The sequence below is a fragment of the Ursus americanus genome, chromosome 10 (genome assembly GCF_024610735.1).
Source record: "Ursus americanus isolate L20-20 chromosome 10, mUrsAme1.1.p, whole genome shotgun sequence".
NCBI classification, from domain to species: domain Eukaryota; kingdom Metazoa; phylum Chordata; class Mammalia; order Carnivora; family Ursidae; genus Ursus; species Ursus americanus.
In genome coordinates, this window is record NC_142136.1 from 17,938,145 (window position 1) to 17,965,394 (window position 27,250).

Here is a 27,250-nt window from a genome sequence, read left to right on the forward strand (position 1 = left end):
ATGCCTGGATTGGAGATGTGGTGGAGAGAGTAAAAAGAGATGAGTCTAGAGGCACAGAGAAAATTCACACCGTGAAGGGGGTTATAGGCAAGGAATTGCATTGCTGATTTATGAATCCATAAGGAAGGTGTCAGGTGGATGGATTGGGAGTCTCTTACACAATTCTGGCAGGGGATGGGGGTCCAAGGAATGCTGGTAGAATGGAGACACCAATCCAAGAATTATAGGAGGAACACAAGTGCAAGTTAAACTCTCACTCAGTAGGGGTGCCTGGGTGGCTCAGTCGTTAAACGTCTGCCTTCGGCTCAGGGCGTGATCCCAGAGTCCTGGGATCGAGACCCTCATTGGGCTCCCTGCTCCACTGGGAGCCTGCTTCTCTCTCTCCCACTCCCCCTGCTTGTGTTCCCTCTCTCGCTGGCTGTCTCTCTGTCAAATAAATAAATAAATAAATAAAATCTTAAAAAAAAAAAAAACTCCCAGTACTATACCTCTGTATATATTTTCAGATCAGTGTATCTGTGGAAAGTTACAAGTTATGACAATTTATAGTCCAAACAAAGAGAAATGTAACATTACTTACAACTTAAATGCTAGAGAAGTGTTCAGTTTAAGAAAATAACCCTTAATTTAGTCCTATGTCTGGCAGTAAGAGGTAATATAAAAGTAATTTTTTCATATTTTATAGAGATTTTTAAAATTTGTTTCATTAGAACTGTAATATACACCTATACCAGGTTACATACACAGTAATGAAGCCCAAAGCTTTTGAAGAATCACCTTCAGAGGTTACTGCCAGGTTACAGAATGTATCAAAATAAATATGTTTAAAACTAGGTTACAATAAGATCTATTATGGAAAATGTTACACTAAATACATGTTTTCCATCGGATAAACTATTGGGACTACATCAACATAAAAAGCTTTTGCGCAGCAAGGGAAACCGTCAATGAAACAAAAAGACAACCTACTGAATGGGAGAAGATATTTGCAAATGATATAGCCAATAAGAGGTTATTATACAAAATGTATAAAGAACTCCTACAACTCAACACCAAAAACACAAGCAATCTGATATTAAAATGGGCAGAGGACCTAATAGACGTTTTTCTAAAGAAGACATACAGATGGCCAACAGACACACAAAAAGATGCTCAACATCATTAATCATCAAGGAAATGCAAATTAAAACCACAATGAGATATCACCTTACACCTGCCAGAATGGCTAAAATGAAGAAGACAAGAAACAAGTGTTGGTGAGGATGTAGAGAGAAAGGAACCCTCGTGCACTGTTGGTGGGAATGTAAATTGGTACAGGCACTATGGAAAACTGTATAGAGGTCCTTGATAAATTAAAAAATAGAAATACTATATGATCCAATAATTCCACTACTGGGTATTTACCTAGGGAAAACAAAAACACTAACTCAAAAAGATACATGCACCTCTGTATTTATTGCACATTGTGCATAATAGCCAAGACATGGTAGCAGCTGTAAAGTGTCCATCAATAGATGAATGGATAAGGAAAATGTGAGATGTATATGCAATGGAATATTACACAGCCATAAAAAAGATGTGATCAAGCCATTTGAAACAACATGGATGGACCCGGAGTATTATGCTAAGTGAAGTAAATCAGACTGAGAAAGACAAATACCATATGATTCCACTCATAAACGGAATCTAAAAAAAAATGAATAAATAAACAAAAAGCAGAATCAGAATATCAATACAAAGAACACATTTATGGTTGCCAGAGGGGAGAGGTGTGGAGGGTTGGGCTATATGGGTGAAGGGGAGAGTTCTCCAGTTGTGGAATGAGTAAGTCATGGGAATAAAAAGCAGAGCCTAAGGAATACAGTCAATGATATTGTGATAGCCATGTAATGGGACACATGGTAGGTACATTTGCGGTGAACACAGCACAGTGTATAAACTTGTCAAATCACTAAGTTGCACACCTGAAACTACTGTAACACTGTGTGTTAACTATACTCAAATTAAACAAAAAGAATGGGCAATTAAGAAAATTATGCTTTATAGATTTATAGCATGTTTTTCATACTGCATTTTATTTTTTCAATATTAAATAATTAATTTATTGGATATCATCATCATATCATTATTATCTGGACTTTTTTCTGACATTTTATTTTATCCTCTGGCACGAAGAAATTATGGAACATATGATGCTTTACTTATAATCTTCACATACTTTGTTTTGCTCTTATTTTGTTTTCTGAGAGTCCTAGAGAAGTAAATTGCCATGTTTTATAAACTACGTTGTAATACATTGGATTGTATGAGATACCTGTAGTAGGCCGAATAATGACACTCTGTAAAACATCCACATCCTGATCCTTGGAAACTGTGAATGTTACTTTTTTCATGGAATTTATGTTTAATCCCATTTTAAAAATCATCTTCCTCCAGCTCTCACCCCATTTCTAGAACTTTTTTTTTTAATTTTTCATTATGTTCAGTTAGCCAACATACAGTACATTGTAAGTTTTTGTTGTAGTGTTCAATGATTCATTAGTTGCATATAAGACCCAGTGCTTACCCCAACACGTGCCCTCCTTAATACCCATCACCCGGTCACTTCATTCCCCCACCCACCCCTCAGGAACCCTCAGTTTGTTTGTACTGCATTTTAAAGAACCTCTTTGGAAAGGAGAATGAGTGAGAATTTCAGCAGGTTGGCAACACTGACAAAACCCCAAATGTCTGCTTGCTACATCCCTATAATTGTGGGCTGGGATGGGGTTTGAACACGGAGTTTAGGAGTAGTCCATGATAGCAGCCCTTTTTTCCTGCAGTGTAGTTAAAGGAATTAATCTTACAATACTATTCTAAAATATCTCCGATAAATTATTTCAAATATCACATGTTTTACGTAGACTGAAATAGAGGTGAGAGTCTGGATTTTTCACAGTCTTTGGCATTAATTAGGTATTGATGTAATTTGGCTTACAAAGATGTTTAACTCTTCAGCTTCATCTCTCACTACCAACCCCTCTCTCCCATCTCCTTCCCACACTTGAATGCTTGTCTCATACTCATCACTCTGCTCTTTAGCTAGAACTCCAGCGCAAACGGGGACAGGAAGTTGATTCCACCTTGAGGCAATGATGCTGCTCTGTGGACTTCAGGCATTACCTCAAGACTGGGGCCTGGCGAGGGGGTTTGAGGAGCAGCCTGAGCCAGGTGGCAATTCTGTGGAGAAGGTGCCAGCTGTGAGTTGTTGTTGACCAACACTTCCAGGAGTAGAGGAATGGGTGGTGTGCTGCAGGTCAAGGAGAGGGTGGGGTATGAAGGAAGCAGCAGAATCCTCCAGGTCCCTGACTGCCTGACTTCCGGGTGCTTGGTCAGTATACTCCCCAAATACCCTGCGCCTCACTCTCCCAGCACTCACCAAGGCTACCCCAAGGGCTGTCATTCCCGAGAAGGCAAGGATCGCTGCTATGCATTTTTAATGGGCACACGGTAGACACCACATAAATATTTGTTAAACATCTTTCAACAGAGCCTCCCACATAGTAGGCACCACATAAATATTTGTCAAACAGAATTCAGCAGAGAGAAAACCAAAATCCCATAAGAGAAATTTTTAAATAGGCAATTTCTTTTGAAGCAGCTTACACTGTTCAAGATGTCAAGTTACTTATCCTCATTTGTATGCAGTTAGAAATCATCTGCCTCATCAAGATAGACAAGAGACAGAAAGATGCTTGACTTCTACATCCTTTGAGAACCCTCTGGACAGGTGGGACTTCTCTCCATACCATACCACCCATAAGCTGCTGTTGAGTTTCTTTCGAATTAAAGCTAAACAGTTTGTTTAGTTGGTGAAATCTTTATGAAGCTGAAACAATTTGTCATCTGGGCTGTTACAAAACTTCTAGAGAAGAAAGCAATACATTTGCAAGTAAAATGAACAGGAAGCTGCTAATTAGGCATCCCAAAACAACCATGTGTTTTCCCAGGAACAGCATTAAGATTTTTTTTAAAGATAAGTAAATAATAAAAATAATAATAGTTTGTTGGTGAATAGTTCCCAAAAGACACACATTAAAAAGCACGATAAATTATGTCGATACACGCACTAATGGATCAGGTTTGTGTATGCCTCTTGAGGCTTGCGATGTTGGTTTGGATAGAGTCCCAAAGAGAAGCTGACTTGCATCTTGCATGAATAAATTCCTAATTAGCTGCCCAGTCCTGAAGCTTTTACAACCTAGAGACAGTTTAATCTGAAGGTCTGGGTCAGGCATGGAACTTCTGGCCAGGGAATATTTAAGAACTGTAGAACCAGATGATATTGAAAACATCATGTTCCAAACAGAAATCTTCATCCAGAATACATACATTAAAAATTGTATATAAATATTCAACCTTGTGTGGAGATGATCAGTTTTATTTCTAACATTTCTTTTAAATTAAATTATACTATTATTAATAACTCATGAGTTTCCCTTCCAGATTTTTTTTTCCTGGAGATATTATACTAAGAACAAGTATGATTGATATCAACCTTATATTTATTTGCAGTCACTCAGCAGTCTATTATGGTCAGTATTTAGAAATCCCAAAATATCCATTATTATGCAAAACTCTATATATTGTATTTTGTATATTTGCATGAAAGAGCAGTGATTTTCAAACACCTTACCTCCTGAGCACTGCTACAGATCCAAATGTGGCTTAAATAATTAATTTCCATCAGTGATACTAAATATCTAAGAAGGATTCGATCAATGCTTTTCTGCCAGAATGCAATACTTAAAATTCTGGCTGTGTAAAGGCTTCAGCCATCTGATATGCAAAATTCATTATGTAGAAGGTGCTCTGTATATCAAAATGGAATTCTATCAGATATCAAGTCTGCTCTCAAATCTTTATCCAAACAAGGATCACAGCATTTCTACACTAAGATTTATCACATCATGAAATCTAAACTTCCTTAGGAGGGAAATGGGTTCTTCCCTATTTTAAAAGTCTAAAATCATAGAAAAAATGACAATTATTAAAAAAATATTTTGATGCCCTAAGGCAACAGTTCTCACACTTGACCGGTCATCAGAATCATCAGGAGAGCTCAGGTCCCTGGCCCCACCCCAGGGTTACTGATTCAATGAAGGTCTGGGGTGGGGGTCTAAAAACTGGGGAACTAAATTCACGTATTCGGAACATACAAAAATATATATCTAAACAACATAAGTTTGTCCATTGTTTCCTTCAGGGAATGTCACATTGCATTTCTTTGTAACATTGCATAACTTTTTAACTCTATTTTCCCATATCTTCTTCAAGGTGAAGTCTTCATGTAATATAATTAGTATGTCTCTCAAATAAACATCTTTCTTCCTTACTAATGAGTTAGCTGACATGAAAAAAAATAAAACAACTTTTTTCTGGAGTAATTAATTAGATGAAATTTTTTTAAAAAAACACTTTTTTAGGGGAAAGCAAAGTGCTTGGATAAAATAATAAGGCAAACCAATATATAAATTTCAGAAAATAAAGCAAATGTATAGTCAATGATGTTTTGGAAAATAGCATTCCTGAATATATGGTTTTGTATAAAGAAACTTAGATAAAAATTTATAATTCTATCCAATTGCCAAATGTCATTCCATGCCTTTTCCATATCTGGGATTAACTTAATTTTTTATCCTACCACTCACATGCTCCTTCTACATGAACTTCCAGTGTGAATATTATGCCAAATCTCTCTTCCATTTTACTTTAAAATATAATAAACCATCCACTTGATAAATTGATTTGCTCTGGTATGATACTGCAGGGACTGTAATAAAATCACCAAAGAGGCAAGAAAAGCCCTCATTTCCAATCACCAAGTTCTCTCCTTATCTCTATGCAACCTATCTTACTCCAATAGGGCTGCTTAACAGAAATAGTATTGACTGGGGGGCTTATAAATAACACACATTTATTTCTCACAGCTCTGTTGGCTGGGAAGTCCAAGATCAAGGTGCTAGCAAATGCAGTATCTGCTGAGAGGTCAAGTCCTGTTTCATAGATGGTCTTTTATCTGTGTCCTCACGTGGGGGAAGGGGTGAGGGATCTCTCTGGGGTCTCTTTTATCAAGCACTAATCCCATTCTTGAGGGCAGAGCCACAGCACCTCCCAAAAGCCCTGCTCCTAGTACCATCGCACTGGACGTTAGGTTTCAACATCTGAATTGGGAGGGGACATATTCAGTCCATAGGACACCTCCTTCTCTGGGGCATGAGATGTGAGAACCAGGTTGGGTTTGGGGTCTATTCAGTTCGTCAGGACAGCAGTGTTCGGGCAGTCCTAGTCTGCCCCCAGCACTTTTTAATGTCCAAACCACTGGTTTGACCTTCAGTGCAAAAGTTACCACTTTCCTCCGGTTTCATGCAATTTGTTTCTCAAATAATTTTAAACCTTACATTGAAACAATATTTAGGACTTTTGTTTGCTTTTATTTTATTTGCCAAATTACTTTTATTTTATTTGATCCATGAGCTTTTCAAGATATTGTGCTTAGGGGCGCCTGGGTGGTACAGCGGTTAAGCGTCTGCCTTCGGCTCAGGGCGTGATCCTGGCGTTATGGGATCGAGCCCCACATCAGGCTCCTCCGCTATGAGCCTGCTTCTTCCTCTCCCACTCCCCCTGCTTGTGTTCCCTCTCTCGCTGGCTGTCTCTATCTCTGTCGAATAAATAAATAAAATCTTTAAAAAAAAAAATTAAAAAAAAAAAAGATATTGTGCTTATTAAGCAAGACACCTTTCTATTTCAGAAAGACAGATAATTTTCCTTTAACACTTACATGGATAATTTTATTTTTAATTGGCTTCTTGGGAACAGGACTGAAGGCACATGGAAAGTAAATTATAAAAGCACACGGAAATACAAGCAATCATTTTTTTCTTCCTATACATATCCTCCAGTCCTCTTCTTTTCTATCTATTTCCATATCACTACATGTATGGTTACCTCTTTCTTTTTCAAAATCTACCTTATATTCTGTTTTTGAATATATCATACCCATTAATTATTTCCCTATTAACAGGCATTTTGGTCATCCATACCTTATGCTACCATAAACTATGTGCAATGCATGCTCTTTTGTTTACATATATTAGTAAATCTGAGGATAAATTCCTAAATGTTAAACAGCTGATTCAAAGGTCATGTGCATTTGAAATATTGACAGATGTTGTCCAATTGCCCTTCAAAGATGTAGAAATCATTGCCCTTCCTATTGGGGGATTGAAATACCTTTTTCTCCACACCTTGGTCATTGCAGTGAATTAACAAATTTAATTATCTTTATTAGCATAAGTGAAAAAATTTAAATTTAATTTGCTTTTATTTAATTTGTGTTGGAAATTCTTTAATTTAATTTGTATGACTGATTTTTCATATGTTTAAGAGTCCCTGGTAAGTTTCTATGATCTATGTACCCATGTACTTTGTCCACTCTTCTATTAGATTTTTAGTGTTTTTCTCATTCATTTGAGGAAGACTTCATTGGGGGGGTAGAGGGATCCTCTGTGGTGTATGTTGTGCATGTATTATCTTCGGTGTGGTTATATTCTCGTAGTTTCCTTGTGGCAGGTATTGCTTTGCAAACAAGACTTAGGTTTCCCAGATAACACAAATATGAAAGATTTTCATTCACTATGGATAACTTTTTATTCTTTAGAGGTGCACGGGCTATTTCTTTCTCTTTTTCATTTTTCCTCTGTCACACATACCACACACAAATTGGCCAATACGAACCAGTATGATTGTATCGGTTTTCTCTCAACTTTATATTCAAAATTACTCCCCATGAAGCATTCAGATTATATCAGTCTTGGCTTGATACCTGCAATGACTTCTCAAAGCACCTAGAATGAGATCCAAACTTCTCCCCTGGCCTCTGTGATCAGACACTTGCCCCATCTACAGTCTCATGATAGACAATCCCTCCACATCCTTCATATCTCTCTCTTCCAAGCATGCTGGTTTTCCTTCTGTTCCTCAGACACATGAGACACGATATTCTCTCTACTTGGAAAAACAACATCTTCCCACATTTTCAGCTTAAATATGATTCCTCCAGAGTTTTCTCTGGAGACTTAATGGAACACAGCCTCCTCCACAACCATCTCTAGAACATCAGCTCCAAAACAGCACTGACTTGCCCTCTCCTTCATCACCTAGAATATTACGTGCGATGGTTAATTTCATGTCAACTTGGCTAGATTATGGTACCCAATAGTTTCATCAAACACTAGTTTAGATGTTGCTGCGAAAGTATTTTTTAGATGTGATTAACATTTATTTAATTAATTAGCCTATTTGTTTTAAGAGAGAGAGAGAGAGTGAGTGAGCAGGGGGGAAGGGGCAGAAGGAGACAGAGAATCCCAAGAAGGCTCCATGCCCAGCGCAGAGCCAGATGCCGGGCTCAATCTCATGACACAGAGATCATGACTTGTACTGAAATCCAGAGTCGGATGCTTAACCAACTGAGCCACAGAGATTCCCCCAGGTGTGATTAACATTTAAAACAGACTTCAACTAGAGCAGATTACCTCCATGGTGTGGGTGGGCCCTGTCCAATCAGTTAAAGACCTTAAGAGAAAAACTGAGGTCTCCAGAAGAGGAAGGAATTCTAGTTCCCAATGGCTTTTGGACTCAAGGCTAAGATACCAGCTTCTTCGGAATCTCCAGCCAGTTGGCCTGCCCTACAGATCTAAGACTTGCCAGCCTCCACCACTACACAAGCCAATTCCTTAAAATTTGTTTTTCTGTACAGATGATAGAAGATAGACGGATAGATACGTAGATAGATACTATTGATACCATTCGTTCTATCTCTCTGGAGAATCCAAATTAATACAACTAATACGTTACTCTATGCCATCACATAAAAATCCCACCCACTGCAGATTTCATTGACACCGTGGCTCCTGCCCAGCAGAGCATCACTTCTTACCTCTGAAGAACCATGTATCCCAACTGAGATGTGTGACTTTAAATTAGATGCCAATGACTCATTCCAAACCAACAGTATCAAACATTTTTTACTGCTTTGCATTACTCCTTATATTTAAATATTCCATGCTAACTAAAAGAAGATATTCATTTTGCTTGATACAAAACAATTTAAATGTATCATCCAAAATGCTATTGATTTAATGATCCAATATACCTAAAAGTGCCTAGATTTTGTCTAATAATCCAAAAAGGGACCAATATTTCATCCAATACATAACTGTTATTTCATATTTAATTCATATAAAATTTATATGAATATGTTTACATCATCACATCATGTATTACCGACATATATTACCCTACTAACAGCAGAGTCTTCCATTTACATGAAAGGAAGGCTGTCTTGCTGTCAGAACTGTATAGAATGGGGGAAAGAAATGTGTAACAATTTACTAGTTCAGGTTAAAGATTGGCTGACACTGATAGAGGAAATTCAAAAATTATATTGTATTTCTTAAGGTGGAAAAATGGAATACCATTTTTCTCATTATAATAACATGGGATGTCATAAAAAAAATTGTAAGCACCACCTTGAAGTATGTAAGTACAAAATTTTCTTACTGCATTTCCCCTTCTCCCAGCCATTCTTTAGAGTTCTGTACTGTATAGGTTGGACTGACATTTAGGCAACCAAACTTGAGATTCATTTCCTTCATGATTGTAAGACTCTTGGATTACTTATCCAATATCGAAAAGATTTATATCTTGAACTCACTGTGGCTGTCATTACAGATAAAACTGATAAGAGACAGAACCTTGTAGGCAGGTCATACAAACAAATACTCAAAAAATTTTGCATTCGTCTATTTCCCCAGGAAAACAAAACAACAACAAAAAATCTTAAAACATTTCCTCATTTCAGTCTAGTTAGGAGAAAATGAAATCTTCAGAACAACGAAATAAATAATTATATTAATCAGGCACATCACAACATAAAGGTCAATATTCTTCAAATGTTACATTCATTAACATGCAAGTAGGTTCAAATCAGATTTTGGAAACCCATTTCAACAACATCTAACAAAGCTTACATATTTGCCTTGAGGAATAATACATCAGAAAATAAGAATTTTGTTGGTTGGGCAATAAAATGTGCCGATAACTGATGAGATGTTCTAATAAAATTTATGAGACTATACTGGAGTCTATTTAAGAGGAAAGTATTATGAATAAGTGGCTGTTCTCTTTCATCTCTCTTCTGGCATTTTATTTTAAAATATAATAAATCACTCGCTGATGAATTTATATGCTCTGTTGTGGAAATATAGGACTAGACTAAGAAAAACTATGTATCCTCTTTATAGTTTAGCAAACTTACACCTATTTGACGGAAGAGGGAAGAGTTTCTCGCATGTAAGCTCAATATGAAAATGAAGGGTAAATAAAGAACTGCTCTGGCGAAAATAGGTATAGGCATCCTGGAGGCCTTTTAGACGGCTGCTGTTTTGCAATAACACAATCTGGAAGTCACACGTCTACGGAACTGCGATGAAATCCATAACCCCAAAGAGATAACAACTTCTGTGCCAAACAGATGGGAAAAGGTCCTTTAGGTTTCCACTTCAGTAAACTTTTACCTTGCTATCTTTTTTCTTTCTTTTTTTTTTTTTTTTAAATCTTCCTCTACACACAATCCCTGATGGAAACTCGTTAACGAGTTAAAAATAGTTCCTGTGTACTGTGGAGGTCTGGCAAGAAGCCGGGTAGAGACCTGGTGATGGCTGACGTTCAATCTCATTTTGCTCGAGGGATTCTTCACTATATGTATTTCCTTTGGGAATTCCAATGGTTGGAAAGAAATGGCCAGAAGTGGAACAGCCTTAAAACTGTCATGTCACCCAAAGGGTCTGGTGTGTGACATACTGAAGTTTAGTATGTCTCCGAAGGTTGATTTCCAGTCACCTGATAGTTCATTAATGATCAACCGTAAGATGCTACAGCCAGTGACTGAATATTCCCAAACTACCGCTTAGGAGCAAAATACTTGTATTTTTTCTTTACTGTGCTTTTTCTTTGTACCTTAACTTTTAGTGATCCCTTAAAAAACTGATATGTTGTGTGGGTACAAGTCAGACAATAATTCTCCACAGTTAGAGTATTTGATTAACTTCCTATTAAGACATATATTCTTTACTTACAACCTCGATGAAATTATCATATAAAATATTAAATAATATCATTAAAATATTAATAAGGGACTATCTCATATTCCCAAACTAAGATCCCTAATATTAATTTTTACTGACTCATAAACTAAACCCCATACATTGTTTTCTAGATGAAAGTCTTCTGATCCATAGGAGAACTCATTTAATGAAGAGAGAAGTTCAATCCAATAGGGTTTCATTTCTACTGAAGTAAATGAGTATACAGTGTTTAATAAGATTTATTAGTTGTTGAATGCTTACTATGTGAGAGCTAGGACTCTAAATTGTTAATGTGAATTAACATTTAATTCTCAAACCAAAATTGTCAGCCGCATTTTGAAAATAGCATAACTGATACAATTAGTGGTTAATGGATGTGCCTGGATTCACTTTACCAGTAAGTGGCTAATCTTTACTGAGAACCTTGGTAGCCTGGCTCCTGAGCCTAACATTTGTAACCTCTGTGCTTCAAGGGCTTTCGGAATGAATGGCTGGTATAATGAACAAAGGAGGGTTTAATACTAAATGGGAAGGACACGCCCATGAAGCTCAAATGAAAGAGTGTTGAGAAGGAAAGAGATAATCTGAAAGGTTACCCACAAATGGAAATAATGCAATTAACAGGCCACCAAACTTGAGGCATTTCTTTAGAGACTGTATTTGCTCCCATTCTTTCCTGCTTCCAAGTCTGCTGATTAAAATTCCATCCAACCTTGAAGATTATGCAAACTATTCACACTTGTAATTGTTTGTTCCATGTTCATATTCTCTATATCCTAATCTAATGAGAGATAGTTCATGTCTGTCTTGCCCATTACTGTGTCCCCCGTGTCTACAACACTGTGACAGAGTAGCTACTTGACAATGTAATTTTTTATGTCTTCTCATTTTTGTATCTGTTTTTGTTTGTTTTGTTTTGTTTTAAAGATTTATTTATTTATTTATTTATTTATTTATTTATTTATTTATTTATTTGACAGCCAGTGAGAGAGGGAACACAAGCAGGGGGAGTGGGAGAGGAAGAAGCAGGCTCCCAGCAGAGAAGGCTGATGTGGGGCTCGATCCCAGAACATCGGGATCACGCCCTGAGCCGAAGGCAGATGCTTAATGACTGCGCCACCCAGGCGCCCCTGTATCTCTATGTTTTATTATAGATTTTCAAACATATAAAAATACAGAGAATAAGCAGCCCTGTACCCATAATACAGCTCCCACGATTATCCACACACAGAAAACCTTGTTTTATATATTGCATGACCCTCTTCTCTCTATTCACTGAATTATTTTAAAAGCAAATCCTAGACATAGTCTAATCTCATCCATAAATATTTTAAAGGAGTTATTTTAAATGAATGAAAAAATGGAGACCCATATCACATACTACCTCTTTTATTAAATACTTTTTGAATCCCCTCGATCAAATGAGATTTCCACCCCTTATTTGAAAGCCTGTGGGATTTTGGTCGCCCTTACTTCACAGCATCTGTTCTGCTGTGTACATATTGTGAACATGGTCTTTACTTGTTTTTAGATTCTGAGCCCCTCAGACATGGGGACAATGTCTTACTTTTGCATATCATTCAAAGTCTATTGCAGTGTTTTGAACATAGAATCTAGTTTTCTGTCTCCTACACATTAGTTACAAATGCACGCAAAAGGATGCTAAAATAGCCCTCTTTCTGTTTCCATTTCAGCCAACAGCAAGACAATCGATGGGATTCCAAACTCAGGTGCTAGATACAAAAAGCAGATGACTAAAAACTGTTTTCAGCTCCTCATCTTCATTTCTACCTTAATTGTATAAAAGGATTGAGGTTGAACCGGCCAAAGGAGAGAATTTCTTTCAAGAAACTTGTTGGACAGTTGTGGCATTTTCCCATTCATTCACCTTAAGTGAGAGAGGCTTTAGAGATCATTGGGACTCTGAAAGATTAAAAAGACTGGTAAGTAGATCTATGCCTATGAACGGCAGCCCGGGCTTCCGAGGAAGTTCCCCACCTAGCAGCAGGGTAACGAGAGGAAGCTACACTGGGGATAGGCTGTACTCCCACCAAAAGCTAGAGACAGAAGCAAAGTTTCTATGGTCTAAAGAAGACCATGTTGGAGAAAAAGACCCCATCCAATGATCTCGGCAGAGAAACATCAGAGGTTTACCACCAGAGGAAGAAAAATAGGGACAAGGCATTGTCTTGAGCCCATAAAGCCTTAGAATATCAGCTCTTCACACCTGCCAACCTAGGACTCACTAATGAGAAATACAAAATTATCAGTCAAAAAGAGCATTCCCTTCTCTTATCCCTTCTCTCTCACTTCTGTCCCATCAGCCCTTAAGCTCCAAACACGGGGAAGTTGGAAACAATGCTTGAAGGTCAAGGAGAACACGAGGTTGTCCACTCCCTGCCACAAGCACCTCTGACTCAGTACCCAACTGGGGAATGGGGAGAAGTGACCACTTTGAGTTTTGATTACTAAGTTGGTCTAGACCTTTTTGTTACAGAATTTAGACTTTTTATGGGACTGAATTTAATTACTAAATTTATCCTTGTTATGGGACTAATAACAATAAAAAGTCCTTTAGACACCACAGTGTCCAAAGGCTTTTGAGAATTGGCCATGATTTCATTCAAGTGACAAGGTAGAAAGGAGCCTTCTGAGTGGATTTCATGAAGCAGTTCCCACACTCACCAAAGTCCAACTCTCTGAATATAGTGATTACATGCTTAAACAGGAGACAAGAGGCTACTAAGCCAAGTAAGCCAGTGAAGAGAGATTCAGGAGAAACATCTCAGTTCAGAAGATAGGATGACATGCAATTATTACCAAATTAATGGAGCATTTTTAGAAAAGAACAAAATGTGTATACTGACCTGTGAAAAATGGATATTCTCCTAGGTTTTAACACTAATTAGGAATGTCAGGACTTGGAGCAAAGTTGATAAAAAGTCCATCCCCTTTGCTACCATCTATGTCATTTTCTATAGAACCAAACTATACCAGGCACCATTTAAAGTAAAATTGTTTGCCAAGAGAGTGTAAGAGAGTGTAAGGCAGAGAGAGATTGTACAAGCCGACACATCAGCTATACCTGCTTTTGTCCTGTTGGACTAAAATGTGTATTCTACAATGGGATGAATTGGACAGTCCCTTATAATATACCTAAAACCATACTTTTTTATTTCTCTCACAAAAGAGCAGCAATATTTCAGTTCATCCTGTTCTGAGGATTATTAACTCAGGCTTTTGACCTTGGGCAGGTCTTGGCACTTTTATCCACCCCCAACTCAGATGCCTCATCTGTGATAAAGACAATCACACCTCATATGTCTCCAGCCCAGAACACACAAGCTTCTTAGAGTTCTTTAGACTCTGGTTTCCCAAAAATATCTATGGAAATGCACACAATGAGACATGCATGATTTTAAGATTAAGTCAGAAAACAAACAGACCAACATCCAGAGTCAGCGATAGGCAGAAACTCTTACGACTCATCTTCTCCCTTCTCATCTTTCCGCGCTCAGTTTTGAACCCACACATTACCCACCAAAGCGTTATCACCAAGCCACCTCCCCAATCCCCAAATCTCTCAGTTCTCAATAACAATGATAAAAATTCCTGTTCCTCAGAGCCTCTCATCTTTAAAAAAATACTGATAGGCGTTCAATGATACTAATCATTCTTAACCTGTCAGGTAATACAGGAGTTCTGTTATGAAAGAAATTGCAGTAGATAAGAAGAGAGAAGATATATGACACATAAACGCAAGAAGTATTAGAGGTGTCACAGTGGAGTTAGAGGTTACGAAAGAACACAAATGAGGGGACTTGTTCCGTGAGGACTCAAGATTGAAGTGGGAGTTTGGCAAAGCTGTGTGTACAATTGCATGGAGAAAATGAGGTAGCTGAAAGCCATTCCAGTAGTAGTGGGAAACTCAGAGCCCACAGTAGACTGCGGCAATGGGGTCAGGGTGGGGATGTCTCCTAACCACATCACTTAAGCCTCTGAATTCTGAACCACATCAGATGGGCCAGAGATATGATGATGATGATGATGATTATGAAGGCGTACTTCAACAAGATTAGAAACCTGACTGAATACATCGAAATTTCAAGGGGGGGGAAAGAAATACAAAACAGACTGTTGTTTAAGTCACGAAGAACATACTGGCTTTGCACAAGCAACGTAGGAAGAGCAACTAATTGCTACATTAATGAAAATCAGAACAATCCTGAGACCTGACTGCTTTGTAGTCCCCAACATTTGGAAACTACGCCAGGTGTTTAAAACAAAAAAAGATAAATAAAATACAGTTGAATGCAGCAAGGTCAGGAAGAAGAAGAAAGACTGAAGATGAGTAGCTTTTCAGATAGATAATGTAAGGGGGGAAAATGAGGTTACAAGATATTATATGTACACTTCAATTAAAAATAAAAAAATTTTAAAGTTTTTAAAGAAACGTATGAACTAAGGAGGCACGTACAAGGATCCGCTAGTGGCTTTATATCACAAAATAAATACACAGATACATTGGGATCTCTCTCTCTCTCTCTCTCTCTCTCTCTCTCTCTCTCTCTATATATATATATATATATATATATATCTCCAGGAAAAATATCATTGTCTGGAAATCTGATAATAGATAAGTATAAAGTCTCAGAGACTTCTCGGGTTTTATATTTTTATCTGATTTTTAAAAATTCAATTATTTTTTGTTGGAAGGGGCCCCTTATCATAAGAGTTTGAAAGGAAAACACTGACTTATGAAAGAAGCATTAAGGAACAATAACTCAAGACGAAGTAGAAATCATGCGGATTATTAATTGTACTAGGACACCGCACAGCTACTGGCCAGTCTGAGAGCTGTTGTGCAGGTCATAAATTCCCGGAGACTGAGGGAGAGTAACTGAATTAACCATCTATTAATCAGAAAGGAAGAGGAAGCCCTGGTAATTAAGTAGCTGTCACCTGCACATCAATACTTGGAAAGCCCAAGTGCAAACCATCAAACAATCAATTTGTAATCACAGAAAACTGAGAACAGAGCTCTGACAACGGAAAGACTGACACAACACGCCTTTCGGAGAACAATTTTGTTTTATGATGGAGCGACGGGAGGGGCAGATAAGAGGGACTTCGAGAGGGACAGAGACCGCATGGAATTCATTTTATTTTTATTTTATTTTATTTTTTTTTATGGAATTCATCTTAAATCAGAAACTCTTTGAGCTGTTGATCCCAATGTGGCAGCAGAGTCAATGGCATGCATGCAGTCTCTAAAATCATTTGAATTAAAATATTTTTTGTTTTGCAAATTTAACACTCCTTATATACTACAGATACTTGAGATATCTTCAGCTACAATCACAAAGGAATTCCACCTCTTTTGATGAGCACAAAGGTGATTTCACCCAATTTTATAGGACTGTCATAATATTGCAACAATCAGTATGGCTCTCCTATCCTTTGAGACAGCACGTCTATGCACATAAATAATCTTATCAATCACCTTCTAAAAAATGCCTCCAGGAGAAGTCTTGCCAAAATAATCACTTTGCTCTTATAATGAATGATAGACTCAGTCTTGGCCACCAATTTATCCTATTGATGTGTTTGGCATAATTTCTCTAGGATGAATCCAATGAGTATTATAACCCACGGTAAGAAAGGAAAAATTGCTATCACCCCCAAATGCAATATACATTCACTTGATACTCACTCCTTCAAAATTTGACGGCATTATTTATCTCGACTAGGTGCAGATCTCTGAAATGAGTGTTTTATTTGAGGATCTTAGTGCTTTTACACAGTGATCACTGCCATGCTTCCTTTTTTCTTTAGGAGAAAGTACCTAATAATTCAAGATTACAACATTCATCAGGACTTGACTTTATATTGAAGCCTTCTTAGACAAATTCACTAGTTCAGTATTTAACCATATCCATTAATGCTTTGGCAAAACTGTATCACAAAATTACTGCAAAAATCCAAGTTAGCTAGAAATTGTATGTAAAAATAGCACTTTCACTTCAAAAAAGCATTTTAAAAAGAAAACAATAACAGCCCATAATTCTAACATCACTGCAACATCTGTTCTACTTAAACATAAATAAATACAATGCAAATTTAAAAAGGCCCCTAATACTTCTTAAGTATATAAGCAGTTTCCATGTAACTGTCCAGAAATATTCTATGCAGAGCCAGTATTGCTATTTTTTATTTATTCAGATCTGCTGGTAAAATATGTACTATCCTAGTTTTAACTATTTTTAATTTAATAATTATCTGAAATTATTCCACACTAGCAGATAAAAATGTGCACAATTTTTGACAAACACATAATATTCCATGGTGAAGACACCATAATTAACCAGATATGATAGATATTTAGATTTTAGCACTGACTTTGCATTGAAAGAAAAAAAATCCTCTTGTATATTTATCTCAAGAATTGGCTAAGCCACAAATAAAAATACAATTTAAATAATATATATATATATATTTAAAAGTCAAGCACACATGAGAATTTTCTCCAAATAAAATAGAAAAGAGATACCACTCAATCAGCTTGCTTTGGAGCATGAGGGAGTCAAGCTTTGGGAGAATTAAATGAGATAATGCTTCCAAAACCTTGGCTGACTGCCAGAAAATAATCAGGGCTGAAAAAATGTTCATTTTAGAAGTTGCCTGGAGATGGCGCTAGAGAGCCAGCATGTGAGACTTGTCTGCCCCCAGGAGAGCCAAGGGGGGTGGACGTGGGTAGTGGACCCATGAGATTGGGATGGACCTCAAGAAATATTCTCAAGGATAGGAAAATGGCACTTGAGGTGATGAGGCAGAAGGGGTGTCTGAGAGAAGAACAAGGCAAAGTGTAAGCTGTTCTCAGCAGAGCAGAGTCGAACAGCACACTTGGAAGTGGCTGACAGGAGGCTGGATGGTACGGCAAAGGGGAGAATAAGCCGGAAGCCAATGAGAATAATGAGAATCCCTCATTTTCTTTATCAGAAATGTGGATGCTTTGTATAGAGAATTCTTGCTAAAGATGAGCTTTTTTTATTCCTAAACCATGAATGAAGACTTAAGAAATATACGACATAGAAGAAAATATATTCGTTGAGTTGAAAACACTATCCCTCTAAAAAGTTTTCCCAAATCATTGATTTCCCCAACAGCATTTCCTGTTATACAAACTCCAGACCAAACAGTTGAGAGGAGTGGGACAAGCTGACGCTAAGGTTCTTGTAGCTCTAGAATGAGATGATATAATGTAATGTAATATAGCACATATTTTTATATAATATACTAAATCTTTCATTAGTCACCATGGGATTCTCATTAGCTCTTGTAGAAAAATCATTAATACACAAAAAAGTTCAATTCCAGCTTGAACAAGGTGAAAACAGAAAGCAGAAGTCAAAGTATAATTTAATTATTAAAGTAGCAGAACTTTCATTGACATGGAGACTATAAGAACTCAAAGTTCTAGGCATACTGAGTGCTCTCAATAAAGGCAAGAAAGATAAATTTAGAAAATACAGTCTAACATCCAAAGAACATAATGAAAAAAGGACACTAGCCATGTCAGCCAAATATTTTATTTAAATTTAATTACGTTCCTGTCTTTAATAATTTTTTTTCTGTAAAATCTAAGAATCTCTATGAGATACTCAGATATAAACTACAAAATAATCACTTAAATGTATCAGGAAATAAGCTTTAACTATAATAAACATGATCACACAGAAATATGTAAAGAGTTTTCATTATTTACATTTATTTAATGGGAGTATATGTTTGCTATGATAAAGTTAATTTGCTAATGGTTTCTTCTTTTTGCTAATGATATTTTAAGTGAATTCATCACTCTTGTGGTAACTAAACCACCTATCTTCATGTGGAGTAGGCATGTTTGTAAATCAAGAAAGCTTAACACCCTCTCTCTTTTTGCAGATTGTTCAAAATAAAATACACTAAAACATCCAAGTTCAAATGCAACCCAAGCCTACATTCTATAACAATCCCCATTGGAAAATCAAAAGACCAATTCCCAGCCAGTTATTATTGACCACTGTTATATATCATGGAGGGAGAATTTAAGACTTTCTCAAGCTCAGAAGATTATGTCAGCGTACAATCAGTTATAGGAAGAGAAGGAAAAGAAAATGTCAAAGAAATTCTAGGAAAGGAGGGAAAAAATGGTAAAAAAATTTCACTCCTGAGCTTGAAAACAATTGACAACAGACAAATAAATATTGCTTCAAACAGACACATGTGTCCAAAGCCCCACTCTACCACAGATACACACACACACACACACACACACACACACACACACACACACACAAAAGACAATTGGAGGATGGACATATTAACACAGCTGAGACTCGTATTTCTCTATCAATGAATCTTTGCACAGGTATTCACATTTCACTGAATTTCTTCACTTTCTAAAACTCATAAAGTTAAACGAGAAAAATAAGATACTTGATAAACAAGACAAATTGGACAGAAGGTAAATAATACTTATCGAAAAAGCGGATTGTTGGTAGGTCTGAGATAGGTAGAAAGGAAGCGAGAATGTTCAAACACCACAGAAATGCTATCACATTTCTAAAATGTCAAAAAGGATCAAATCTATTCCTAACAAACTAAAGAGACGAAATTGATGTGTACTCTAACCCGTGGGGTAAAGTTAAAACTGAAGTGGTCCATTCAAGACCTGGGAAAAGAAACCAAGGATGAAAGGAGCCATGATATTTTCACAGACACATAAAATACCTGTTTACTATATCTTCTCCATTCCAGCACAGCAGCCCATCAGCAGCGGCTAATTCATTAACGCAAAGCTCATCAGCCAGGCCTCCATAGAACGTCCTGTACAGTCGAAGGCTGTTGATAAATTCTCTGAATGGGAAAACAAAGAAAACAATTAAAACCAAAAATCCATAATAAATGCCAATATAAACGGCATAATTTGTTATGCATGGTATATAGAATGCAATTTTTTTTATTTTCACTGCTTATTTTTTATATATTCTCAATACTTTTCTAACAAGACAAATACTATACTTTTTTAAAAAAAGAATGCTAGTATTCAAATTTACTCTTTTGAATCCGAGTTTTCACAGGGTATGAATTTTATATAACTCAAGTCCAAAAAGCTGTGAAGAGTACACACTCACACACACACATACGCACACATACACACACCCCACTTAATGTAGTATCCCTAAAAGCCTTTACTAGCTGTGCCATCTAAATCACAGTAATACTAACTACTTACTTTTCTGGACAGAAATGTCAGAGGCTTTTAACAAGCTAATCAATTGCTTACTGATTAGAAGTTTATTAAACTTGGATGGTTTTCCTATTTGGGTCTTCTCTTTGGTATATGACAACATAAAATAATATGTCCTCACTGATGTGGGAAACAGAGGCAGAAGAAAAATTATTAAATGTCCTTACTACCTGCAGCTCACTGACAAGTCCTCCAAACAGGCAGAGTAACATTCCTCTAGTGACTCAACTGCCTCGATGCTAATACTTTGCTAAGGGCAACAGGCAACCTTAGCCCAACCCCCAGGATCCTGTAAGTCTACTTGAACATATAAAAATTCCTTTGGAAACTTCCTTTATCTCTACCCCCGCTAAGATACATGTTGGCAATCATCCCCCAAGCATATGATATATATCTGCAGTGTCTCATGACTCGGATTTTATTAGACGGTAATAAATGACCTTTTCCCAACAACAGCTAGCCCCCTCAAGCTCCTGGAAACCTTGCTTCCAAAATTCCTTAGAGTCTTACGCTATCCCTAACCCCTCCCAACTTGAAAGTATATAATGGGCCACTCCTCATGACCCCAGTGCAGCTCTTTCTGCCCAAGGGTCCTGTCCCCATGCTTTAATAAAACCACCTTTTGCAACAAAGATGTCTCAAGAATTCTTTCTTGGTCACCAGCTTTGAACCCTAACGTCTTTCCTACATCATTCACTAAATATGAAAAAACCCAAAAATGTAACATGTTTCAAAAGCATGAAAATAAAAGTTGTTGGAAGGAATATTATTTAATACATTGACTGTTTTTTTTCCTCTCACACTACATCTCTTTCCTCCATTAATTATAGGAAGGGAAAATTCAACAACAACAAAAAAAAGTAGTTTGCTTTTTAATTTAAAAAGCCAAAACTTTCAAGTTTTAAATTCAAAGCTTTGAGGTCCCAAGAACCTGAATTTTAGCATTTCAAAAAACCAAGTCCTAAAAACTATACTTCTGAACTTCTTTAACATAAACCAATGTTTTGGACAATGAAATGAAAAGCCACTAGCTTAATACAGAAGAGATGTCCTCTGGACTAGAATACAGGGACAGGAGAAGGAAAGCAAACCAGAAATCCATAGGTTGGGTAGTTAAAATGCAGCAATTGTAAAATTGCATCCCCCACTGATATTTTAAAAATAATTTCTTTAAAAATTAGATCAAAGAGGAGGGGTGGCTCAGAGCAATTTTTAAAAATTAAACCTGAATTTGACAGCACCGAGGTTCAACTGTATAATTTTTAAAATTCCCTCTCTTAGTGGTTTTCAAATAACTCTTTGTGGAAATGGCTGGAGCTCTAAGTAACTACCAATCTATAGGAAGGATAAATGTCATTTTCGAATATGTAACATTTGAAATCAGATAGATCAGAAGTTCCCACAGCAAATGTTTGGTGAATATTTAACCAAATTTTTAGCAAAGCTTGATCAGACATTTAATAACAACATGACTGCAGGAAGTACAAACCTCATTTCTAACTTATACTCAATCCCCCCAAAAAAGTATGTTGTATTTTCTCACAAGCATAGTAACCACTCATTTATATTTATTTATACTTTTCTTCTTAAGGGGAGGGGCAGAGGGAGAGGGAGAGAAAGAATCTTAAGCAGGCTCCACGCCCAGCACAGTGCCCAATGCCGGGCTTAATCTTAAGCCCCTGAGATCATGACCTGAGCTGAAATCAAGAGTCAGATGCTTAACCAATAGGGGCACCCAGGTGCCCCTATACCTATTTATACTTTAAGTTGATTTTCTCTACTAGAAAATAAGTCCCCCCTCCCACCCTATGAGGGCCATATTCCTATAACTGGAATGCATGAACAAATATCAATTCTCATGTTGCAGCTACTAAAACATAATGGATGAAGTCAACTGATTCTTTATCCTAGAGGGATGGGGTTTAATAAATGGAAAGATATGTGACTCCTGTCCTGAATTCCGTTTACTATAAATGATTACCTGTTTGGAATCAAAGAGTCTTCTACAGATGAAGAGGCATGGCACAAATGACTGGAATGTTGAGATCTCCAAACTGATGGGATAAAACTAAAACGATATTTCTTATGGACCCCAAACCTCCTCCTCCAGTCTTGGTGAATGGTGCCTTCACAACCAGTAGATCATACTGGGAAAAGCTTTACATCTTTCTTGGCTAGTCCTCTTTCCCAATGCTACTCTCATTGCCTTAGCTGAAGCCCTTATCATCTCTCTGGAATGACTACACTAGAGTGGCATACCTCTAATCTCTTCCTTAACAATCACCTCTCATCCTCCAAGAAATCCACCTCCTAAAATTCAAATCTGATATCCCCCAGTCTATGTCACTCACATGCTTAAAGCCATCAATGGCTCTCTCTTCTCTACAGCATAAAATCCAAATTTCTCAGAAAGGCATATAAGGCACCGTCTCACCTCCATTTCAGCAACCCAAGCCATACTTTAGGCTTCCACAAAAGTGAGAGACTTGCTGTTCCCCAAACACATCTTCATGCCTTTGCATGCGTTCCCTCTGAAAGCATCATATCCTAGAAGATTTCCACTCACTCTATAAAGCAACAGCTATCAGTTACTTGTCCCAAACTACTAAACACTATTGAGTATCAAGCTCTGTGTTGACACTATAGCCAAACAAGACAGTCCCTACCTTCTAAGAAAGTACTTTCTAGTGAAAATCCACAATAATAACACAGTGTTAATGGTGCCACCTTTGAGGACAGAGACGGAATCAGGAAATGTGTACAAACAAGATACTACTTCATTGTTTCATGCAAAAACAAAAAACAAAAACACAAGCAAACAACAACAAACAAAAAACAATAAGCAAACGTAAAGAGGAAGGAGAATATTGTGTGTGCAGTTTAGCAAGTTGGGAGTGGACTTATGGGAATTATAGTTAAAAGGTAGGAAGAGGCCAGTTTGTAATCAGCCTTATTGATCATCAAAAAACTGTTCCAGTTTTATTCAGAAGGCAGTGGGAGCTATTAAAAGTTTTTCAGCAAGCAAGTGATGGCCTCATGACAGTATTGTGGAATTAGGTAGAAAGTCAGTGAGGTCACTTAGCAGGGTATAACCAAGACTCAGGGGGAAGAAATATGAGGATGAGAAAAAAAACACCTGTCAGTGAGCATCATGAAAAGTGTTAGATTTGAAAGACATTAGGAATCTAGAACTGACAGTAAAAGTAAAAGTTTTAATATAACTCCTAATTGTCTTTCTCAACCCCCCTGAGGTGACTGAGGGGATGATTATCCCAGTGCTATTCACTGAGAGAAGAAATAAAGGAAGGAAGATAGAACTCTTTCAATGTCCCACACTATGCTTAGGATTGCTCCTCTCCTGCTCAATATTTTCATCTTTCCGTGGCGCATATCACTGTCTATTCTAGCATGTCATGTACTTACTATGTTTTATTGTTTCTTATCTGTTTCCTACTCTAGAATAAAAGATTCAGGCAGACAGGGACTTTTTTTTTTTTTTTTTTGCTCACCTATAGAGATCTTAAAACAGTTGTGAAGGCATACAGTAAGCTCGATTATTAGTAATTAAATTAATAAATGACAACACTAATAATTAAGTCTACTCTCAACATGTTCAGTTTGTGATTTCTTTGGAATGTACAGAAAGAGAAATCAAGTACAATGCTACTTTCAGACCTACTATGTGCAATACCATCTGGGGATCTTGCCAAAATGCAGACTCAATTCAATAGTTCTGGGGGGGAGCCCAAGATTCCACATTTCAATGAAGCACTCAGATGCGGCTGAAGCTACTGGTACAAGAACCATGAATACCACGGATATTTGCTGTTGGATGTGTAACCTTGGAATCAGGGGACTGGGCGTGTGATGTGAGAGTCGTTATCTCTGGGGGTGGTGACCAAAGTCATGAAGGTGGATGAAATCTATCAGGCAAATAACAGGTAGTAGGAAAAAGTCAAAGGAACTCAGAAGTACATTGAGCAAAGAGAGAGAATCTTCAATGGTAAGAGCTGTGAACATTAAAGAAAAAGGGAATTTGAACCTAGAGAAATTCCCCACTGTGTAAAATGCCATTACGAGAAGTTACTTAAAATAATGAAAATGTCCTTTATATGTGGTCCCTCAAAAATGCATATGTTGAGACAAGGCCTTTAAAAGTTAAATAGATTTAAATGAGGTCATATGGATAGAGCCTAATTCGAGAAGACTGGTGTCCTAATAATAAGAAGAGATGGTAGGGGTGCATGCACACAGAGGAGAGGCCATGTGAGGACACAGGGGGAAGGTAGCCATCTGCAAGCCAAAGACAGAAACCTCCCGAGAAACCAAACCTGCCAACATCTTGATCTTGGACTTCAAGCTTCCAGAACTGTGAGAAAATTGATGTCTGTTATTTAAGCCACCTGGTCTGTGGTATTTTGTTATGGCAGCCCTAGCAAACTAATACAAAAATGAAAGCATTTGAAATAGAGTAATGGTCCTCATTTTTGCAGTATGATGAGTACTAAAGAGAGAGTGAGAAACTAAGAGTAGAGCCCCAAAGATGAACATTAAGAGAGTTTTGTGTGTGTGTGTGTCTGTCTGAATATACAAGAGACTTGAAAATATTTGTGTATGAAAGGGAAGGACATAGGAAGGGGTTGTCCTTCATCAGCTTGTTCCCAAATATCCCAATTCTCTACATTCCAGGCACAAAGCCACTCTGACTAGCTTTAGTATGTGACTTACTCTAGGTTCTAGTGAATGTACACAGGAGTAATGTATGTTCCCTCCAAGCTTAAGCTTTAAGAACCAGTGTGGTTTTGTCAGCTTCTGTTTGCCTCTCCCCTGATGACTGGCAATGTGTCACAGGGAGGCTGCCTGGTCACTCTAAGGCTTAAAACTAGGGCAAGTTGAGCAGCGCCCCCTCCTGGTCTAAAATGTGAACAGGCTAAAATGTGAAGAAAAATGCTTTGAACCAATGTTAGGTTGGGGTTGTTTGGTACCATATCATAATTCAGTCTTTCTTAATTGATAAAAAGATAAAAAAAGAAAATTAAAAATTGATATATCACCAATTCTGAAGAGAGAGTAAGAATTACTGAAAAGAGAGTGATTAACTTTGGAGCAAATTCTCTAAGACTAAAATGACTGAAGAAAGTCTGTGAAAGTTAAGATAAAGTTTTGGTTTGTGAAGACAGAAATTTGAGGGGAGATCCTGCTTCAGAACTTTGTAGTCTTTGTGTGGAGGTTTTTAGGTCACAGGAATTAAGAGTAGTGTTTGTTGCAAGAAGCGGTTGCATTGGAGGGCCAAGGGATCTACACTGGATATAGAAAAAAATTGAATTAGGAAATGAAGGAGATAAACCACCAGTAGCTATCATGAGGTAAAAAAAAAATTTATCTACTGCCACAGAGCCAATCAATGTCGGTCCTATTACAAGAATCCATACTTCAGTGCCCAGGTCAATGCTTGGCCTACTACATGCCATCATGCCTCCTTTTCAAGTTTTACATGAAATGTCTCAATGAATAAAATATTATATTCTTTGGATGATTCAAAATTCAACTTGCTGGAAGGGTGACTATATCCATGCAATTACTTTTCTATAGTTGTGAGAGTCTCTCCAGTTAAAACTAAGAGCATAATAAGTGTAGGGAGATGGTAAAAGTTCCAGCTAATTATCCTTGAGGAGCTATGTTACATATGTCAGTTGTTCACCTTAGTCTTCAGACATCTTACTTAGTCTTGACAGTAACAGATAATATTTTTTAAATATTTAAAATATTTTTACAAACAGAAAAACGTTCTTTGTCAGAATATTTATTCAAAGCCTATATGTCAAGGCCATACACAAATTAATACTTCCTCGTTTGGGCCTGCAACAGTTTAACAAATGATATCCCTGTCTAGTTTTGCCCTCCTGTCTTCCTTTCACTGCATGTCACTTTTTTTTTTTTTTTAAAGATTTTATTTATTTATTTGACAGAGAGAGAGATAGCCAACGAGAGAGGGAACACAAGCAGGGGGAGTGAGAGAAGAGGAAGCAGGCTCCCAGCGAAGGAGCCTGATGCGGGGCTCGATCCCAGAATGCCCGGATCATGCCCAGAGCCGAAGGCAGACACTTAACAACTGAGCCACCCAGGCGCCCCTGCATGTCCCATGTTGTAACCGGAATTGGCTTTAGAAATGAGCCCAACATTTCACCATTTTAAAACCCTAACGATTCAGATAAAATGTCTTACCATCGCACATAATCTCTCCACTCTCCACCCCTTAGTCTCCTATGACAGGCCCTCTTCCCTCCACTCACACACCCCAGCCAAAACTGCACACTTATACTCACATAGCAGAAGAGATTTCCATATTTACGGGATAAGATTCTGAGTTTAGCACATGCAGTTTCCTCTACCCCTACATGGCCTTTTCCACCATCACTCTCCCAAACTTCTGCCCGTCCTTCAAGATCCAGCTTAAAGCTCATCTGCCTTCTACGTCCTCGTCTGACCAGCGTGTGCAGTTTTGTTGCTCCTCCTTGTTTCTCACACAACACTTGGCATCTGTTTTGCAGCCCTGGCTAGCTGGTATCATAATCCTTGTGTTTGCATGTCTGCCTCACTGGTTACAGGGCCTGTTTAATAAAGGCAAGAGCCATGTCTTCTTTAAATCCCCAGGGTTTGGGTCACAGTTTGGTACCCAACAGGCCCTCCACAAATCCCCCCTGGAATTCGTCCCCCATGCGGTCTTAGTTTTTAATCGTGCCAGAATTAGAAGTTTCTAAAAGAAAGGCAT

The 27,250-nt window shown here is 37.5% G+C and overlaps 1 protein-coding gene across 1 annotated transcript in view; it reads right to left on the reverse strand.

Moving 5' to 3' along the window:
* The window catches only part of GPC5 (glypican 5), a 653,116-nt gene that overhangs the window by 297,468 nt on the left and 328,398 nt on the right, over nucleotides 1-27,250 (reverse strand). Inside the window, exon 5 of the mRNA XM_087865050.1 lies at nucleotides 19,959-20,084. Within this exon, the coding sequence (XP_087721176.1) occupies nucleotides 19,959-20,084 (126 nt within the window). The remainder of the gene's footprint in view (nucleotides 1-19,958; nucleotides 20,085-27,250) is intronic.